Raw genomic sequence first — 21,739 nt, forward strand, 5'->3', positions numbered from 1 at the left:
CCCACCAGCCCCTGGCAGTCTGGGCCCAGAAGCCACACATCTGCTCTCGCTCGTGTAAAACATGAGCTGACGCATCTGGAATTGCTAACGAGTAGCTGGAGAGTGTTACACAGTTACATCCGCCCAAACTTCCCAACCCCGAGGATAGATCCCAGCCTGAGAAACCCCAGCACTTGCTCCCTTTGGGGGAAAGCAGCTCATATTCTGCCGGGAGGGTGGTGTACAATGTGGTCTCAGTTCTCTCCATTTCTGACCCAAGGGTCTGCAGACGGGGCCATGGGAGAGGCCCTGGTGGCCACCATCATCCCAGCAGCTGACAGCTTGGGATTTTGTCAGCATCACACGTTCCAAGCTCAACACGGCTCCAAAGTCCCACAAGCTGTGGCCGCGGAGACTTCATTAATTATGCAAATGTGTCATGGTACATCGGGTGATAGCATCTTGTCTATAATGAGTACTTAAAACTGACTCGAAAAACAAGGATTTTGAAAATTAAAATGCAACAGAAGATACCCCTCTGCCCTAGTGAGATTTATTAATTAGAGAGAACGAGCTTGTTATAAGGGGGAGCGTGCTCAAATTTTGAGATCAAGGCCTCTGTGGATTCTAGAATGTTGTTCCTGCCCTCCAGTGCCACTCGCCTCCTGCTCCCCTGCAGCCCACTCGGCCCTGGTCTGACCAGCTGCCACCTGCTGCTATTCCACTCCCTCCGGCCTCGGCTGCAGACATACCTGCCCTAAATGTCCCCCATGTACACTCACACCTCTGCACTGCACCCGACCCTCCACGCTGCCCTGCTCTGCTTGGTTCTCACAAGTGACCACAATCCTCGACCCAACCTCAGTTCTGTAAGAGGAGAGCCCTCCTGTGCAGGCCCCACACTCGGGGAGGGCCCAGGACGGGCAGGCCCCCAGAAACAGTCAAGAGGATGGACCACTGTCACAGCAGCTGTGGTGTCCACCAAGCCTCTGTTCCGTGCGAAGCATCGTGCCACGGGTCGGGAGACTCCATGTCGCCTCACCGAGATCCCGTCCTTCTTACCCTCAAGCTGACACATCTGCAGAGGTACACATAGCCAGGGCTGAGGATCCCCCCACGTGGCCCTGGCCCCACGGGGTCATTGGTGACCATCACAGCCACACAGACCACCCTTTCCCTCGATGGCACAGCATACCCAACTGTAGCCACCTCACTGTCACTTGTTTCCCCAAATCTATGGATACAGACCTTGAGGATGGGGGGCAAATCTTCCTTCTGTGATATTATTTAGTGTCTGACACAGGGCTATGTCCTTAGTAGACAATTAATTCAACAAATGTGAGGACACAGACTTCAGTCATCGATAACCAATTCTTTTGGAAGGTGAATGCTTCAAAACCAGTTCTTTCTTCCCAAAGTCTTGGCATCATGATCAAAGCCGCATCAGCGTCTCTGATGAGAAAAGCTCTGCCCAAGTTCTAGACACCAGGGCCTCTGAAAGGCTTCAATGGTTTTCAATTCCAATGCAGAGTAGGAAGAGCCCATGTTTGGAATCTACTTGTATCTCAGTGACTTTTCTGATGGTGGAACAGTGTTACAAGCAAAATGGAAGAGAGGAAATCAAAAGAAGAGCCAGTAGCAGCACCTCATCGGAAAAACTCAACAAGAACATTAAGATATCCTGTGAGATCTTGGCTCGATGAAAGAATCAATAACATTTCCCAGGAACAGGGTAACATGGGACACGAGCCGAAGTGTCAAGACCTCATTGTGTTATGGCAACCAAGTTCTAGAAACTTCTAGAACAATCTAGAATAGAAGTGCAGCCTATTGGGTTTTCCCTCGACAAACGTGGGATTAGGTGTTTGATTACTCACAGTCCTGCGAGGATCGATGGCGGAAGGTGAACCGAAGGTGACTGCGGTTGACGTCCTCGATGGGAATGGCCACCTTGCAGAATTGAAAAGGGAAGTTTATGCACCTCGACCAGCATCATCTCGCTTTACCAGCTCTATTCCGCTGGAGAGACCCTGTACAGCTGCACGTGTTTCTACACTGCAGTGCTGGAAACACTGGCTACCTAATCCCCTGTGTGGTTTTCCTGAAGGCAACTTGCCTTCTGAAAATTTAAACAAGATAACGTTGTAAAGGATGCAAAGCCAACTCTGGGAGGCAGCTCAAGTTTCTTCAAACGTTCCATCCTCACTGCTAAGATTCTATTTGTAAAAGTCACCGTTTTTGTTGTGAGCCCTTCCGGGAGTGTCTGTGTTCCCTCCACAGCTTCGGGGACCTGCCCTCGGCGGCAGAATGAAAGCCTTCCTGCCATGACTTATGGTGAAAGAAGAAAGACCTAATGCATGCTGCCTTTAAGCAAAGAATGTGCCTGATTCGCATAGCTAACAGCTGCATCCAGCCGTCCGCTGGCCTGGTTTTCAAATACTCAGGCCCTTGGTGTGTGTCGGCTGGTGTCCTCCACGGTGGGCCACCATTGGATGTCAGCACGTGCATTATGAAATTCAGTGGCAGCACCAGGGGAACGGGACCTGTCTGCCCTGCAATACCCTCCGTATAATGTCATCTCTATTTTTTTCCATTTGGTGTAAAGACAGCATTTCACACATAAAACAGACCCGGGAAGAGAAAGACAATAGCTGCCTTTAAAGGACTCTGTCATTTGTCTCCATGAAAGTCCTATTTTCATGTCCCAAAGGAGGTGAGAGCAAATGTATTCCAAGAAATGCCCGCGTGGTTCCTTAGCAACCTTGAGTGACTATGTGGAAAGGTCCTGTTGCTCAGGGTGCCTGTCAGTGAGCGGCCCCTGGGCGGGGTGGGCGGTGGGGGCTGCCTCAGGACACTAGTGAGCATTTCATAACCAACCCCATGCGACAAAATGACCATGTAAATGATACCTTCACAGTCTCAAACCAGCGCGGCTGTTTCACTTGGTAGTAAATTACGGACTTGTACTCTGAAATCGCTTCATCACCAGCTCCGGGGAAAATCACATGCTTTAAAAGAAAGCACATGGAGTTCACATCAGATCTCACAGAGCTTGACACGGCACCATGTCCCACCTCCCACCCCCGTTAGACGAGCTAGCAGGAGCGGCCAAAAGAACCTACAAGTGCAAAGTGCTCCCAGCAATGGAAGAACAGATCCATCTGACGCCAACAGCCTGTGTAAAACCCTCGCGTTCAGACATATGAGGTCTTGAGGGATTTGTGATAATGGGGGTGCGCTGTCCTCCACTCTCCTTACCCTCCCCCGCACTAACTTCAACATTAGGGTCTTCAGGAAGTTACCTGACTCACTCAGTACCTCTAGAATAAAGGGCTATGGGCAAAAGTTAGGAGGTGACAACACTCCCTCCATTCCTGCAGCCATAAACACTGACCATGCGTCTCTAGTGGGAACAGTACTGGTTAAGCCCAACTGGCAAGGACAGCAGTGTCCAGTGGACATGGGCCACCCTGAGAGAAAGGCTGCCCCTACCTCCTGGCTGGCACAGCTGAAACTCAGGTCGAGCACAGGGTGTTGAGCTCAGCCACGTGGGCAGAGGGAGCCCAACCCTCCAGCCGTGGTCCAGAGAGGTAGCCAGCAGGGACACCTGCTTTGGCTTGGCCTTGGGACATCGGAGGAGGCCACAGCCACCGAGCCCTGCCCAGGACACTGAGTCCTGAACGCTGCTGTGACCACTCCAGAGGAGGTCTTGGTAACCAGCTCTGCCCAATAGAGCACAAGCTCAGATGCCCAGGTTCACTGCCACGCTCCACCTCTCACGAGCTCTCTGAGCCTGAGCCAGCTGATTCATTTCTCTGGGCCTGAGTCCCCTCACATCTCAGATGGCGCTAATACTGGTAGCCGAACTTCTAGGCTCTCAGGCCCTGCTGGGACAGGCTGCCCCTTAGACAAGCGGGAGAAAAGGAAGACAGAGGAAAGGCTGTGCCCTAGAAACACGAGTAGGTCCTTTCATATCCTGGAGCCGAGCCGAGGTGAACCCTTGGAAAGTAACACTGTAACACCACAGATTAAACTTTGCAACAATAAATACCTCCAGTCGTTTTCCGTCCTCATCGTAAACAGAAACTGTAACTTCCACATTCTTTGCAGTCGTCTTGCTTCCTTTATCAAAATCTCCTTGAACTAATGTTACGTAGATATCATTTCGAACATCACCTGGGGGAAAGAAATTATACCTTTAAAACCAATCCATTATTCATCGTGTAACCGTGAATTTTGCAAAATGGTGCAACTCGCTACCTCTCCTAGCAGACTATTATAAATACTGTATTAGATTATGAAATATTTTCTACAAAATTGTCTCAGCGTTTAAAGGCATGACAAAAGCAATTTTCATCATCATTGTAAGACTTGAGAGGAAGAGGAAAATGTTCAAGGCCCCTCATTATCTGCTTGGTTCTTCCGCTGGGCCGAGAAGCCTCGAGACCGCTGGGCAGCCCAAGCCCAGAGCTGCTCAAATGCTGACGATGAGTTTGCCAGGACCCACCCCGTCTCTAGTGCCCATGGCCCATTGCAACCCACATGACCATCCCTTCTTAGCCCATTGGCTGTGGTCATCTGGATCTCAGTAGCCAAAAAACACCACCACATCAGCTGGCACAGTGAGAATAACTGGCAATGTTGGCATCTTCATCTTACTAAGGAGTTGAACAAAAAGCTGAGTAAGATGCGAACCAAACGCCCAGGTCCTGAGTTGCCCGGGATCAGGGACGAGGGATACGTGCAGAGAAGGGGTTTCTGCATGGATCGCCTCTCCTCCAGGTGGGCAGCTGGCAGGATCCAGAACGGGCCATGGAGCAGAAGGAGACCAAAATAGAGCTGTGAATTTTATGTTTTATTACAGTGGAGTTGACATGCAGTACAGACCCGTGCATTTGAAATTGGGATGGGCCTTAAATTGGGGGGAAAAAGAAAGAGACCCGCAACTAACGAGCTGAGATGCTTCCCACTGAGAAACATCCAAAGCCCCTGGCAACGGTCCGTTTGGGAAAACTTAGCAAGCTTGGTTAGCAACATGACTTAGAGGACGCTTCCCCACTGTCCCTATGGCCACCTCCCACGGCTGACCCACCTGCTGAGCCCCGGGGACACAAGGACAGTTTTTGTCCAGAGCAGCACAGGGCCACGCTGGGCACAGAACAAGGAACCCTTAAGAAAAGAAATCCCCTTGTTTTCTTGTTTTTCCAGTTTTTTACTGCTCTATTTTGGCTTTTAATGTATCCAACTATTAAACTTTCATTTAAAAGTCATTATGATAATAATAATCCCCGTGGGCCGCTGCACGCTAGTAGCTGCAGGGAAAGGAAGCAGGGCTGCACGCTATCCCGACTGTGAGAGATGTTAGGAATGACGGAGCAGGGGGCCGGCACCACGAGGCAAGGCTGCGTCCAGGACCTGCCAGGAACGAGCTGTGGGACCTTGGACCAGTCACTTAACCGCCTACCCACTCAACCATCCGCTGCCAAACAGTTTCATGGGTCGGGGAGTCTGGATGATCGCTCAGCCTGAAAATTCCACCAAAGCACAAAAGCCACAACCCAAAAGGTGCCGACAGCTTCACAGAGACCACATGCGCCAGAGAACTAACGCGCTAGGGCGGAGAGGCGGGTAAGCCCTGGGGTCTCCCTCTCCCGCTGGCCTACAGATACACACTGTGGGCCTTCCCAGAAGTAAGACCCCATGTTTAGGGGGTAAACCCCGCAGACAGGTGCTCACAAGAGGCCCTCAGCAAATGCCTCCTGGCTCCAGGGCTCTCACCGAGGGGAGGACAGAACTGGAAGGAGACTTGGGTGGATTCAGGGCGGTCCTCCTTCCCTTTGCCCCATCGAAGCCTCCAGCCACCTTTCTGGCTCCCGCCCCAGGACCCCGCAGGACGCCAAGACTTCCAGTGGTCAGGAGACAGGAGAAAAGCAGGCAGAGGCAAGGGCGACCACAGGCTCTCCCACTGAGCAGAGAGGTGCACGGGACAGGACGGGTTGACACACAAGTTCTCCCAGGCGACAGGCGGGGATTGTGAGTGAACACCCTCAGGCCTTCTCTCCTCCAAGGGTGGCACCCACAGCCTGGCAGTGACTGCTGGGCTGCAGAGATGGCGGTGACTCATGCAGGCTAGAATCCCACACTAGAAGAAGCCCCACTCCCAACTTGGCACATGGCACCCCGCAGTACAACGGTCAGCTGGACGGCTCCCCATGAATCTATCATGAGATGACTTTAGAGGTCGCGACTTCCTTTTAAATCTATCAGTTATAAGTTAAACACGACCAGTGTGAACTAGAGGTTTCCCAGGTCTCCCTTTGAACATGAGGGCATCCTAAGGCCACCCGAGAGAGACACAACGTACAGATTTGCATCTCGAATTCAAATGCAAACAACACAGCCACTAAGAAATCCAAATGAATCTGCCGCGTACAGACTTGACCCACACAAGCAGCAGAGGTTCCAGCTTCGTAGCACAATGAACGTCACACTCCCTTCCTGCACAGTTTAACCAATTTTAGATGTCTTTCATATTGATTTACCAGATAGAGTGTACCATGACCCACAATAATCCTGAAAGCAGAGGGAGTAGGAAGAGCGTGTCCCCAATTGCCCTAAAATAAAGCAGTAACTGTGACAGCACGCTGAGTGGCCACCACTCCCGTCTCCCTGCAAGCGCACAACAGAGCCCAATAAGAGGGGGCCGCGGGGAGCTGTCGACCGTGGGGTGGTTGGGCCCCGTTTCCACTGCTCATTAGCCGTGTGAATTTCGGTGGTGGCTTAATTTGGATGGGAATTCATCCAACAACCATTTATACCCTTCCGGGACCCTCAGGTAAATCAAGCTCGACTATCAGGGTGAATGTCGGCTGCAAACCATAGACATAAAGGGTAAATATTAACATGCTTCCAAGATCTCGTGAGGATCGAATCTGATTATTAGTATGAATGTTATTTGCAAACGAAAAAAGTATCACAATAAACAGAAGAGATTAATCTTAACATGGACTCGCGTTATTGGTTGCAGAAGCTGAAAATCCATGACTGGGCCTGAGCAATCCAGGTGTGGTAACAAATACACACTGAGCAGACACCCGGTGCAAACACCCCCACTCTGCTCCTTCCCTCTTCTGCTCAGATGTTCATCCCGATTTGCAGGGTGTCCACGCCTCCTTCACACCACTCTTGCAGTTGGGAGGAGCTGACCCCACCCAGATGTCCAGGGGCCAAAGCACACTCCACCACCCGGCCCGACGCTACCCAGGGTCTGAGGCGATGACACTCAGCCTCCTCGGCTGGAAACACGGGGTCAGAAGCATGCCATGTCTTTCAGGACACTGGGATTTGGGGAGAACATGGGACGCAACAGGGTCTGTCCCCCGAAGAGGAAGTCAATATGCGAAGCACACAGCTCAGCAGAGCGAGCTGGGGGGAAACTGAGGCAGGGCCCGGGCTGACACGGTGGCTTGCTCTGCAATCTTCCTCAGTCCAATGAGCTGACCCATGAGACTCCTCAGGGTCCGGCCGTGTGGCCTTGTGTTTTCTGTTACTTATAACCCTAACGCGTCCTAACTCCAACCAGCCCTATAGGGGGGAATTATTATTATTCTCCTTCTTCAGAGGAGGCAACCACAGCTAAGAAGGGTCAGGTAACGTGTCCAGCCCACGGCGCCAAACAGGAGCAGACGTGAGACTCTAAGCAACGCACCAAACTCCAGGCCCTGCATGCTCACTTCTGGGGCCAAAGGGTGGGGTGCGAGGCTGTGGTTCGCTCTGGTGAAGAGACAACCCACAAGCTGTGCAGGGGGCCATTTTTCGCAGCCTGGGAGACAATAGGGTATGCTCACCTACCCTGTGCTCCCCTCACTCTGAACACGTTCTGAGTGATTCACATGCTCTTACAGGACCACACGAGGGGCCCAGGGACAGCACCGGGAACCTACGTCATCATTGTAAAGAAGTCACCTTAGTCCTGCAGTGAACCAACCATCATAACCAATCCATTTGCCAGAGCAGAAAGGGAATTCCGTGCAACTCTCCCAACGGTCCCCTCCTGGACAGCCTTCGTTTCGTGACTAAGCATGACCCAACCAATGCACGCACTGCTCTGGCCAGGCATGGGCAAGAACAAAGCGTTTCCTTAGATAATGAGGATGGTCACCCAGCTGGTGACAGGAACCCATCTCACGTCCTCGGGGCTGGGCTTCCGGCAGACGCTCACATCACCCTCGTGTTCCTCTTACTGTATGGTCAGGACTCACTCCCCACGAGCCCTCCCAGGCTGTTATAACTGAGAGAAGACACTTCCGCTCGGCCTGAACCTGGGTCAGCGCTCACTGAGGCCGCAGCGCCTGCCTGGAGAAATGAGCTAAAACCACCTGCCGCACTCACAGGCCTCTGCCTGTCAGCGCTGCTACAGGTCACTGTCCACATGGCGCTTGCTGTGACCAGGTACGGGAAGTCCCCAAACACCGGCTACATCCACACCACACTCAGGAACACTGAAGGAGCCAGTTCTTACCGGGCATGATTATCTCCGGAAACCCCGTTTTCCGAGCCACCGCCGTGGTCCTGTCCACTAAATGAGGAAACTCCTTTCTAATCTGATGGATATCGCCAGGGAGTAATTTCAGGGTTACCCACAAACCTAGAAAAACAACGGATGCATGAGTCACATTTTATCTTGTACATTTTTAAAAGAAGATACCACAAAGCCACCATTAATGAATGAGCAATGTTTAATTCCCAATGCAATGTCTTCAGAGAAAACGTGGGGAGATGGGTAAGAGAAAGACTGGCCCCGGGGAACTCCCTGCGTCTGATTAGCTGGGAGACAGATCAGGCACCGGAGGTGTGCACATAACAGCAGCTGTGCACAATAGGTGTGCACATAACAGCAGCTGTGCACCACGTCTGCCCAGGACCGGCGACACTTTGGAGGTGATACGCATTGAAGATAAACCAGAAGGTAGCATTTTCTGGGAGTGGACTGAGAGGCCATCACTTCTCATTCTCCCAAGAAGGATGACAGTGGAGGAGGGCTTGGAGGTTACGCTCACAGCTGGACCCTCGGAAGCTGCCAACTGCTACGCAGCACCGCTGCTCTCCAGGTGGGCAGCAGAGCAGGCCAGGAGCCAGCTGCAGCCGGGGCAGCCTCAGGTCACGTACAGGAGAACAAATGCTCTGGCCGCTGCTTGGCTCTTTCCTCCAAGAGGAGAATGAAGTCTTTCACACCCTCTAAGCAAGACGCAGAGGATGCCCAGGAGAGAAAATGTGAACTCACTAACGCCTGCGAGCTGAGTGTGTGCCCTGCTCTCCCTCCTAGAAAAGCTGAGGAGACTCATGTTAGGTATGAATGTAAAACACTCTCAGGCAGGAATCCAAAGGGGGTGAGGAGAGGGAATCAAGATGACACGTTTAACAAAATCAAAGGCAGGAGACAAAGCAGTTGCTTGGTTCTCTCTGCCATTTTCAAGGATGCTGCCTTTCTCCCAAATCAGAAGGGAGTTGTCACTGTCAGCGGGCACACTGTGAGCTCCGCGAGCCCGGGGGCCAGGCCTACTTGCTCCCTGGTCATTCAGCTCTGCAGGATCCCATGAGCCCATCAGAATATAAAGGCACCTGTCCTCACTCCCTCTGCAATAGACGTGTCTGTCTGTCTGTCTGTCTGTCTGTCCAGCTAGCCCTCCTCTAGATACAAGCCTGCAGGGAGCAGGGACCATTCACCAGTGCTTAGCTCAGCACCCAGCACTCAGGAGAGGACAATGAGAAAACCACAGTCCTTGCCCACAAACTACCTGCATTCTAAGTGGAACAGGTAGACGTCTAAAGGGTCCATGCAAGATGCCATCTGTGGCTGCTTCTGCCAAGTACGGCTCTACGTGATTGAACCCTGCCCCTCACACCCTGACCCTCTAGCTTCCTCAACTTCTAGCAGCTGGGCTGGAACCGTCTTTGTCCTCTGCAAGCATCTGCACTGCCTGTGACTGATGGCACTTTACGCTTTGCCAACTGCTCAAACCCCTTTCCTCTTGCCATCGACTGAATCCCTCTGATTTACGCCACAGTATCTAAGAGCACCTACTGTGTGTCCAACACACAGTGGGCACCGCAGACACATAGCAAACACTCATTCTATCCCCACCAGGGACTTGGCTTCCATTCCATGAGCCCAACACTAACCACGGGCTCTCAGTGAAATATGGAATTTGGATACAAAGAGGTTTTTAAAGGAAAAGTCAAGCACATATGAAGACTGTATCCCCAAGACTGCCATCCTGGGGATCACAGAGGTTCCCCCGAGACAGAGGCATCACGCCGAGATCTGAAGATGAGTTGCAGGCCTGGCCTGGCCTGCGTGGCTGGAGCTCTGACACACAGGGCGGAGACCTGTGAGATGTGGGTGGGAAGCTGGCAAGGACCTACCCTGTGGAGCCCTGTCAGGAGAGGCGGGAACTGTGTGTGGTCCATCTGAAGGACAGTGGGGACCCAGAAGAGGAGTGAGTCCCCAAGTTTGACTTGACAGCAGTCTGGTGCCTGTGTGGGGCTAGATAGGTGGGAGTTTAGAGCAAAGTGAGAGGGGCCACTGCTGGAGCCCAGTGGGACACTGGCAGGATGACAATTGTGGTCGGGGGAGCTTGGAGGTCAAACCAGAAAGGGAGGAAGGGGGTGGAAGGAGGGGCGGCTGTCAGAGACAGACAGGGTTGTGGGCAGGACCAATAGCAGGCCCAGGGCACCTTCCCCTGAGCCGGGAAACCCTGCATCCCAGAGGGGACGTCGTGAGGGGCAAGAACACAGAGCGGGGAAACAAGGAGGGCCCCGGCATGGAGAACGCCATTGTTTGGAGCTCACACGGGGAAAGAGAAGCCAGCAGGGGACACGGGAGTCAGGGGAAAACAGGGACAATCAGGAGGGGCGGTGTCAGTGCGGCGACAGCACAACATGCAGCCCACGGAGAGGGGAGAGTCTGCGGAACAGACAGCCAGGTGTCACGGAGACCTCCACAGGAGATGTCACTGCTGGTGGAAGAGGACAGGCAAAGGCTGGCAGAGAAGGACAAAGGAGGCAGAGAAGACGAACAGCAGCGACAGTGGGAGAAAGTTAATGAGACAGATGTATGATTCCAGGTAGGATTCTTTTTATGGTGCTTTCCTTTTCTTTTCTTTCCTTTTAGATATTTTCATTTTCTTTAGTTTTAAGACCTAGCAATCCTGATCGTGACGGGGAGAGTTTGAAAATGGAAGAGAAGCATAACCAACAAAGGAGGTCCCTAATGAGATGTCAGGGGATGGCACCCAACAGGGGCACCTGTATTGTTGCTGAGGATGTACACTGCACAAGGCCCGTGGCAAAGACAGGCAAGTGGGAGCTAAACCCAGCCCACACTGTGATCACCAAGCCATGTGCTCTGGCCATGAGTGCATCTCCCCACTCACCCAGAGGATGGGTCCCCTTTGTCTAATCCACACAAAAGCACCACAAACTGGCAGCAGCTCTGGGCCAGGGGGACACGTGAGCAGACAGACCCTTGAGTGGCCAGACATCTGTCCTCCAGCAGAGCAAACCAAGTGAAGGGGACACTCACAGATGTGCAAGGGGAATTATCACTGCCTGTCATTGACATGGAGCTGGTCCCTATTGGGGACACCAGGATGCAGCTAAAGGTCCTCAAATCTTAGGAGTGCGAGTCCCAAAACCTCCCGACAGAATGAGTGTCTGCAGAATAAATCTAACTTAAAGACACTTGCCAAAGCCTTTCCGGATGTAATGAGGAAATTTTTTTACAGGGGTCTAAGGTAAAGAAATGTGGACAAGACATTTAATGACCTAAAATCTAAATCCTGTCCTCCAAACACCTTTTCTTTCTCACAAATACCAGCTTGCTCAACTATCTCAGTTCATAAACTAGTAACTTAATGACACAGTTCCATTTGTTTCAATACAATATAAACACAGAGATTAAATCTTCCTGATCAAGATGGGCTTAAAACACTTTCCTCGTGGGAGAAAATAAGACCAGTTTTCTAAGAAAAAGTGCATTTTTGAGTTGACTTTTGCTTAACCAGAGTACGTGAAAACAAAAGGAATTAGCATGCATTATATTTCAAACAATGGGAGCAGATGTCGGGGTGTTTGAAGATTCACTGTCCACATGAAACACCAGCAGCTCTGGGTTCAGAACAGCTTGGGCTAAATATAAAAGACGTTGTCATTTCCGACATGTAAACATGTTGATGTAAATAAACCCCAAAGACCAAAGTCTGGAGAGGAGCTCAGAGGAGCGTGGGAACCTCACTGGCTCCTGGGGCAGGAGGGCTCCTCCCGCCAGCCCCCTGCCCTGCGCTGGACTGGGCCTCAATGGGCACACGACAGGGTAGGCCTGGCTCCTACTGATGGAACACGGAGCAGCTCAGGGCACACCCCGCAGGCCAGCAGCCAATTCTGTGCGGTGTTCACTGGGCCCCGCCTGGAATGCACTGAAGCGGGCGGCCCCACAGGGCGCCCTGAAATGCTCCCTGCCCTTCCCCCTCCCCCCCACAAATGAGTGAGTGACGTGGCTGTGGGCACTTGGGATCAGAGGCTTTGTGGTCTCCATGGAAAAGCAGTCGCTGTTCTCGTCTCTGTTCCCACTGTGACCTGAAGACACCCCTCCTGCCCTTGGAGTTCAAGGAACTGGGCCCTAGCATCAGCTCCTTGGCTGCTGGTGTCCCATTCTGGCCACAGCCAGCGAGGCTGACAGGCAGGCTTTGGGTCCTCTTTCCAAGAAATTTCCTGCTGGCCTGACCCCAGTCTCCACTTTTCCAATGTGACTCTGCAAGTCTCTCAAAACTCCGATGACTCTGCGAGAACAAAGGGACCTAAGGGGAGCCAGGGGCCTGGGGCCCCAACCTGACAGTGGCTCCACTGGAAACAGCTTAAATTGGACCTCCTTGTGGTTCTCAGTTACAGTGCAAATTGGGAGGGGGGTTCCTTTATGAGAAGATGAGTCCTGGGTCAGCTTAAAATGGCTCTGTGTATACAGGTCACATTTCATTAACATTGGGGTTAGGGGTGTTGTTTTGCTGTTGTTTGCCAGGTAGGGGGGTAGTTCACACCAAAAGAAAGCCAAAGGTCCCTCCAACTGCAGAGCGATTTGACCCCAGAACACTCTTCAGACTCAATTCACACTCTCCTTTAGAACACTGGGAAATGAGTCAAGATCTGCTCACCTAAGCTTGACAAGTTTATGGTAAGTCCGCATCTAATCAGGGACAGAGAAGTAGATTTTCCCACCAGTGCTAAAAGCAACCGAGGTAGGAGGGTTCCGAAGGTGACTTCCCCTCAGGCTGGAGTTGGGCCTCAGCAAACAGTTGTTTTCTGGCAGCCCTCCTGGCCTGCCCACGTGCCAACTGTCGCCAGCCTGAGGTGACTGATTCATTGCCTCTGCCAACAGAAGGTCAGCTGCTGAGAAACTTGTCAGCCTGATATTAACAATGATGAGTGCAAGATGGGGAGTGAGGGGGGAGAAACGGCTTCAATTACAAAAATGACATGGAATGCGTGTGCAACAAGTTCTCAGGGGGACAGGAGAGGGAGTCCCAGAAAACAAGGTGGCCGTGATTAGGGCGACACGGGCCAGGAGAATCAGAGAGAAGAGTGTGTGGGGAGGGGGCTCAACTGTCTCCATAACTCTATATAAACAGCAAAGTGACATAACAGCCAGTAGACAGCTATTGTATTCTCTTGTGAACTCATTCAAGTGTTTCTAAAAATGATTAGGCTGAGAGGAGATGTTTAGAGAAGACTGAGGAAGGCCAACAAATGAGTTGCTTCCAGTCTCATCAACTCTAGTTTCCAAACATTTAATTGTATCCCACTCAGTCTCCCCTCTCATCTAGGTTGGCTCTCGGCAATGCTTACAAAGGTGATCAGTAAGAGAACCCTCACATGCTATATACATCAGGGACAAGTACGTGCCATTATCAGCAGCAGCAGCAGTATTATCATCACAATCATCACCACCATCACCATCACCATCATCATCACCACCGTCATCACCACCATCACCATCACCACCATCACCACCATCACCATCACCATCATCACCACCACCATCACCACCACCAGTCATTATCATCTTCATATCAGTCACCATCATCTTCATCATCACCATCACCACCATCACCATCATCACCACCATCACCATCACCATCACCACCACCAGTCATTATCATCATCTTCATATCACTGTCACCATCATCTTCATCAACACCATCACCACCATCACCATCATCACCACCAACACCATCATCATCACTATCATTATCACCATCATCGTCACCATCACCTTCCTCATCATCTTTATCATTATCATCACCCCCATCATGATCATCATCAAACTAAAATGCAAAGCACACAGCACAGTCCCAAGTTCATATACGTGGACATGTATAGAAACGAAACGCTAGAATACGTACCCTGGCCCTTGTGGTTGACTTCTTTGGCAGCAATGACTTTGTTTATAACAGTCTGAAGGAAGTCATTCTCCCCTGCCACCCTGGGTGAAAAACGGGATGACATGTTCAGCGGCTTGTGTCGAATGGCGTCATCCAACGCGAGCCTGGAGGGCACGGGACGACCAAGACCACAGGAGACAAAGGGGCACAGAGACCCAGAGGTCACGGTAACAAGGGAACACAAGAGATCAGCGTCACCGAGTGGGAGAGAGTCATCATGAGTCAACGCACGACAAAGGACAGGATAGGTGACAAGAGAGACAGGGAAGAGCATCGGTCAGGAAAATGCTGAACCACATCAGAAAAGTAAAGCAAATGAGGGTGACCCTATCCCCAGGAAACAAATGGGCACCAGGCCTGCACACTTCCTACTGGGCAATAAAGACAAAAGGAAACTTATCTGAAAGGAATGTGGTTGGACATCATTTAATCGCAAGGAATGTTTATGACCATTTCTTCAATTTCAATAGCTCCTGACCATAGGGTAGGTCAAGAGGCAGGTGGTTTGAACAAAAAGGCAAAATCAATACCCCAAAACGAGATCCCTCTAACCTAATGTCTCGGGAAGCTGGGGTGATGACCACCCAGGGTGGGTGATGACCCCCCTCCCTCCAACTGTGTACTCAGTATAAAATACTTAAATACTTAAATGTGAAAAAAAATGGCATGGTCTTTGGAGACGACAACTACCATGCCTGAAAAGTGAAATCCTGACATAATCATGAATGTAAACCACCAATATTTGGGGGGCCCAGGGACCAGGAGGTTTTAATAGAAGCTGTACTAAAACCAAGAGAATAAATACAAACAGGCAACATGTGCAAAGAGAAATACCGTGTAGCACAGCAAAGAACGATATGCAATGAGCAAGGAAATATACGTCATGTACACAATGTTTAAAATCATTTCTAGAACCAAGAACAAGTATTATTCATCACTTAAGCCCACGTTACTCAGGAGAGCTGGGGACTATTTTAATTTACTTCACCAAGTTAAAAAAGACACAGGGAGAGAGAGAAAAATGCAGACTTTGCTTCCTTCCCTAAAACTTATCCTGTAATACAATAAATCAGTTTTAATGGAGCAAAAAATGGTTTCATTAGCATGGCATTTCCCAAAGAACTGGTTTCATTGCTTATTTTGCTATTAAAGGCATGCTGCTCTTTTGTTTCCAACCCTGCAAATATTAATCTGGATATTAGTCTTCCTTTAATGTAGCAAGGAGTTACAAATTACAGCAGGAGTTGAACGTGTAATAATTTTTTTTGAAGTGGACATTTCACTAAAAGATGGAAAAAGATGGTGGCAATACGCCATCCCAAGTAGCTCATAACATGTCCTGATGAAATTTAGATTAGTCAATCTACCACTAAGAATCCCCCTAACTTTTCAAACAATCACCCAAGTTTTTTTCTGTTTTTTGTTTTTGTTTTTGTTTTTTTCCCTTGACTTTTCCCAGAAGACACTAGCAGGCAATGGGTAATTTCAGCTCAGTGGTCCATGGGGCATCAAGAAACTCGGAGGTCTAATACGAGAGCATTCAAACCAGCCCTGGGCTGCATTATTTCTCATGGGCAAAAGAAGCAACTTGGTATTTTCATTTGACAAAGGTGTATTTTATGTATTACCTCAATATCTGCCCATGTTCAAAGATGATGGTCCCCCAGTTTACTGAGGAAGCTTCTAGATTCTGCAGAATTGGCTTCCTTTGCAACTAACTTTACTGGGTACAGCTCTGAAGTGGCTCTATCCAGGAGATGGTGGAAATGTTCTAACCTGCGCAGACCGATATGATAGCCACTTAGCCACATGTGGAACTGAACCACTGAGGAGCTAAATGCTTGATTTTATTTAATTTTCATTCACTGAAGTAGCCCCATGTGGCTAGCAGTTACCATTTTGGGCAGAAGAGTAAATCTGAAGTACTGAAGCCACAAATGACTTTTGCCTCCAGTTGGCTGTGGGGACGCACATATAACTGAACCCCAATTGCAAGCCTGATAATGCAGGCTTTTCTGGTATTCTCGTGTCAAAAAGGTGGCAGGATTTTCTTCTGAGCCAAGCTTCAGGATGCTCTCTGACAAATCACACTGTTCTCATCCTGAACAAATGGCCAATCCCAGGGCTGAGTGTGGTGGTCTGTTCATGCAAGGAGGTGGGAAGCAAAGGGAAGCGGACCTCTATCTCCTGCGCACCCCAACCTGCAGATAGGACTTCCTCAGCCACCCACTGTGTATCACCCGCCTCCAAACCCCCTCGGCCAACACCTGAACATGATGTAAAATTTCTAAAATAAAATTTATTTCAAGCCTGCCACCACTAAAGTCAAAACAGAAATGAGGAGAAAAGGCAGCACACAGGGCACCATGACAGGGCATGATAACTCGCCTCGTCATTTACTGTTCTTCTGCGATTTCACATCCCAGGAGGAAACTGTCTCTTGCAACTGACCTGAACCATTCTAATTCCTTTCTCTCTCTCTCTCCACCCCTGGCTGAGGTGTGACAGTGCCCTGGAAGTCGCCTCAGACCATTCACTGGGTTCCCTCTTGCTTTAATCTCTAGGGAAATAACAATAATTCTTCCAGCATTTTCCACAGGATCCACCTTCAAATCAGAGAATCAATTTAGAGAATCTCCTCCAAACGTTTTTCAAGCTCCCCATTCCTCTGCAGATTTCATGTCAGAACTAGACAAATCCTGGGCAAATCCTTAAAATGGCGAGCACAGACACAGTCCACTCTCAGCAACAACCAAGACAGAATGACCAGCAGTGTATTCGCTTGAAAGTAGTATTTCTCGCTTTATAAAAAAATTCATTATTATTTTGTTTGGTTTTTCTATTTTAAAAAACAGCAACCTCCTGTGATGAATTTGAAAGCCCTGTATTTTGAAAACGTGAATCACTGCTAGAATAAATCAATTATGTAAAGAAACATCCATGCTCAGAGCAGAATTGTAAATCTGCGTGCCCCATGCAATAAGGCAATTCCGGGATCAGATGTAAAATCTTCTACTTGCAAGATGATAAACAAACTTTAACCCTGGATTCTTACGGCTACAAAAATTCCATATATTACAGAAGTGACTAAACAGATTTGTCATTATTCTAAAATAATCAATCCCTAATTCTGAAGATAACTATTACAAACATACATTTTCCATATTATATCCAGTTAAGTATTTTGATGGCTCCATACTTACGGCTGAAAGGGGATGAAATGCTGTTTATCTTCATCATCTACTTTTCCATTTATTATATCTGTTACATCCATCACTGGGGACAAGAAAAAAACAGAGACTGTTTTTGCTCAAGTGGTATAATCAGAGAAAACAAACAAACAAAGGAACATCAGAATGCCTTCAGACAAACAACAGCATGAACTGCATGATAGAATTTTCTTATATTCAAGTAAATTATCTCCCTGTTTGAAAGACAAAGGAAGTTCTCTGAAAACATTGGCTAAAACGGGGTTGGGGCTCAAATGGCAGAGTTCCATTTATTAAATTCCTTTGCCTGGTATCCGGTGGGCACCCTAGAGTTGCACTTTCTGAGAGAACTTTGGTGATGATGAAATGTTCTCTAACGACGAGCACCTACAATGTGGCAAATGTGATGGAGGAACTGAATTTTTACTTTGATTTCATTCATGTAAGCAGCCAGAGGTGGCAAGGGGCTACCATACCGGACAGTACTGCTTTGGCTATTTCACTCCCCCAAACAACCAAGTAATAATAAAGTAGCTACAACGTACACACCCCATGCTGGCACACTTGACAGCTATCCTTCACAATCACCTACTATGCAGCTGAGGACTGAGGCTCAAAGACACGAATGAATGACATTTCCCAAAGTCAGAGGACCAGACGGCCTCCACGCCCAAGCTCAGACCAACTGTACAGCAGGAAAACCCAAGAGCAGCCCTCGGGGACACTGCTCACTGTGTGTGTCTGCTCAGCCTCCACATTTGACTAAAGATAAGTGAGCAACATGCCTCATTTACTTTCTTTTCCACAATCCCTTCCCTAATGAATATAATCTTATATTGCAAATGTGTGTAATTTCCATTTCTATCACCCCCCCCACTCCAAAAACCGGGAAGGGGTCTGTGGGACCAGAACACAAGCATCCAACCTCCTGGTTGGTTTAGTGGGGCCCTGGATAGAAATGGATAGAGGAGGTCAAGATGTTAAAAAAAAATTAAAAAGCAATGCCAGGGATAGTTTGACTAAGAAAAAAAATAGTAATTGTAGTGGGTGATTACATTTTCCTGTGACGTAATGTTATTTATGTTACAACCTCAGAAATCTTTTCCTGTCTCCCTCTAGCCACCGCCACCATCTTCTGCCCATCATACTTCATTCTGATCATCTGAACAGATGTGCTTTCCTGAATGCCCTGGGGTAGTGAAGATGCCACAAAGGTGCAGCAGGGCCTAGGGAAGGGATGCTGCTTAGTCGTGGTCTCTGCCTTGCAAAGCTTAGTCTAGCAAGGTGGGCAAATCAATTTAATAGTTGCGTACACACAGTGGGATAAGTTACATCCTACGACAGAAGAATTCACCAGGTGTTATGGGGGTACAGAGGAGGGGTATCAACCAGCCTGGGTTGGAAGTGGGGCTCAGGACAAGTTTTTATAGGAAACGATGCTTTGAATGGACTTTTGTCGCTACCATTATAAAAAAATTTAAATGCACACGTAATATAGCTCAATGAATTTTGAAAAGTGCATACATTCATGTAAATACCACACCAACAAGATATAAATCATTTTCAGCACACATGCAAAAAAGTCAACCTATGAAAGCTGAGAAGATTCCCACTTTGCCCTCAAAAGGAGGGCAAAACTGTTAGGTCTAGATGTCATCACCGTTTTAAGAAATCTGTACACTCATAGGAACTTATCACTTTACTGGTAACCTAATAACCAAAGAATTTACAGCGTCAGTGTGGGTAGAGGCCGAACTTACATACACTGTCAAAGATTTCTCTGGTCACGTAAGGGAAGCCCAATACACCTGAGGTGAAATGACAATATTTCCTTAAAACTACCACCGAGGTGGGAAAGAGAAAAAAGAACCCTGAAAAATTACACGTATTTCAACTATAATATCAGATTACACGTAAAAGATACTACAAGTTCTGGAAAACAGGTGCACTTTTAAAGTACGTATTCAAGTAATCAGGGAAGAAAACATGAAAGTATGTCCTGAGCCCACATTCATGGGGACCTCATAAAGGCAACCTCACCCTCAAAATTTCACTCACAAATGGAAAATTCAAGAGTATACCCTATTGTGTAGCCCTGTTGGTAAATGGAAGTGAATTGCATTAATGTGCTTCGTTCTCATAAGGCCTATACCACTTATTACTTAATCCTTATATAGTAGTAAATCACATATTTAAGTGATTTGATGTTTTATCAATAAAATCCAGGTAGAGGACAGAGGATTTTTACGGTAGTGAAAACTGTGTGTGATACTAAGATGGGGGATACAAGCCATTAAACATTTCGTCAAAACCCACAGGATGGCCAATACCCAGAGTGAGCCCTCATGTGAACTACAGACTGTGGGTGACGCGTCAGTGGGGGTTCATCTGTTGTAACAAAAAGCATCTTGGTGCCTGTGTGGGAGTGGGGGCGGGGAGGGGTGGACAGGTGGAAATGCTCTGAAATCTCGATACACTCTGCTCAATTTTGCTATGAACCAATGACTGTTCTAAAAGTAAAGTCTATTTAAAAGGAGTTAAAAACAAAGCAAACTAAGCCCTGAGTTTCCTGGTAGCCACAGTAAAGAAACCCAGCTGCATATCAGAAATAAAGAACTTTCGCCACATACATATTCTTATAAATCGCAAGATTCACAAACAGGATGAGACTAGATGGCTGTGTAGTGAAACGCCACTACAGCCATCAAATTGTGAGGGAAAATCCCTTCCCAAAATGGTGAAAAATGAGTGACACTGCAAGAGGCCCACTAATGAGAGCTTCCTGGGGACACTTCCATCGTTCCTCAACAGAGATAACAAATCGCCCGCTTCTCCGGTGCTGTCACCAAACCCAACGAAACCGAAAGAGCACAACTATGGAGACGACAGCCTGGTGTCTGCATCCAGCTGCTGTGCTCGCCTTCTTCGTCTTCCTCACTGGCCACTCGGGCAAATCACTCCTCAATCAATCAATCAATCACTAAGTCCAGAACCCCGGACAGCCCCCTGTGACCAGCTTCCCTCCAGGTTGCACATGGGGGTCAGAGGTCCCCAGGAGAGGTGACCCACTTTAAAACTAAATCCTTGATTTATGTCTGAAATTTGGCTGCATCCTGAGCGGCAGGCACGTGGGCCTCAAACCACCCAGATGAGAACGGATGGATTTTCTTTCCCTCCCACAGAAAAGCCAACAAAACCAGCATCCAGCATCCTGCAGCAACAGCACCAACACGTAATGAGAAGGAGTGAGATGGTTACCGGCCACTCCGAAAGGCCGCCGCAGGCCCGAGGTCAGCTTCCTGGTGTTGTTCTCCCGCAGCTCCATGCGGCCCACGCGGACGATCTGACAAACGAAGCTGATTTTCTCCCTTTTCAGGTCTTTGCTTCCGAGGTCCTGGAAATATTAATTTCCATAAATTACTCTGGAGCACCAAGACTCAATACAGGTTCAATTGATACAGACAGTAAAGAAATGGATGGAGACTCATCTCTCTGACCAGTTTTTAGCATTTTAATAAGCTGTTCATATGGCAAAAAAGGAACTGAACAACAATAGTCAATTAACCCTAAGTGGACTTAAGATACAAGGTTAAGAGCAACATTCAGGGTACTGAAATAAATCTCTGTTCTGGGGATTCTAAGGGAAGCTAGAACCCAGAAGGCTTCTGGGAAGGGTGCTGCTGTAACTACCTTAGCACGTATTACAGGGGGCCCCAAAACCCACGCTCTAGTGCCCCGTGAGAGGTCAGCAGGGGTAGCTGAAAATCGTCATTTGAAAGGGGAGCGATTCAACCAAAGGTCATTGGAGGCACTTACAGTAAAAACCGCTCGCAAATTATGTAATCTGTCTATGTCTTTAGGCAATCCTGAACTTGACCAGCGAACCAGGTAGTTTTCACTTGAAAAAGAAAAGAAAAAGAAACGCGAATTAATTTTCCAAATATAAGAGGACACCAAATGTACATCCACACTGACTCATGGTTACTGTCACAGAGGTCCACGACACGGACGACCGTGCGAGTTCAGAAACGTCAACAGTGTCAGACCGAGCTGCCC

The 21,739-nt window shown here is 48.8% G+C and overlaps 1 protein-coding gene across 2 annotated transcripts in view; it reads right to left on the reverse strand.

The window, feature by feature from the left end:
* The window catches only part of DOCK1 (dedicator of cytokinesis 1), a 444,845-nt gene that overhangs the window by 357,361 nt on the left and 65,745 nt on the right, over window positions 1–21,739 (reverse strand). Inside the window, exons 9-16 of one of the 2 annotated variants that reach the window (XM_019728239.2) lie at window positions 21,500–21,581; window positions 20,942–21,077; window positions 17,678–17,750; window positions 14,436–14,515; window positions 8,501–8,626; window positions 4,031–4,155; window positions 2,889–2,987; window positions 1,857–1,929 (exon numbers count right to left, since the gene is read on the reverse strand). In XM_019728239.2, the coding sequence (XP_019583798.2) occupies window positions 1,857–1,929; window positions 2,889–2,987; window positions 4,031–4,155; window positions 8,501–8,626; window positions 14,436–14,515; window positions 17,678–17,750; window positions 20,942–21,077; window positions 21,500–21,581 (794 nt within the window). Of the gene's footprint in view, window positions 1–1,856; window positions 1,930–2,888; window positions 2,988–4,030; window positions 4,156–8,500; window positions 8,627–14,435; window positions 14,579–17,677; window positions 17,751–20,941; window positions 21,078–21,499; window positions 21,582–21,739 lie in introns of both variants that reach the window. The other variant, XM_019728238.2, reaches the window with a different exon arrangement.

Source organism: Rhinolophus sinicus, linkage group LG07 (genome assembly GCF_036562045.2).
Source record: "Rhinolophus sinicus isolate RSC01 linkage group LG07, ASM3656204v1, whole genome shotgun sequence".
NCBI classification, from domain to species: domain Eukaryota; kingdom Metazoa; phylum Chordata; class Mammalia; order Chiroptera; family Rhinolophidae; genus Rhinolophus; species Rhinolophus sinicus.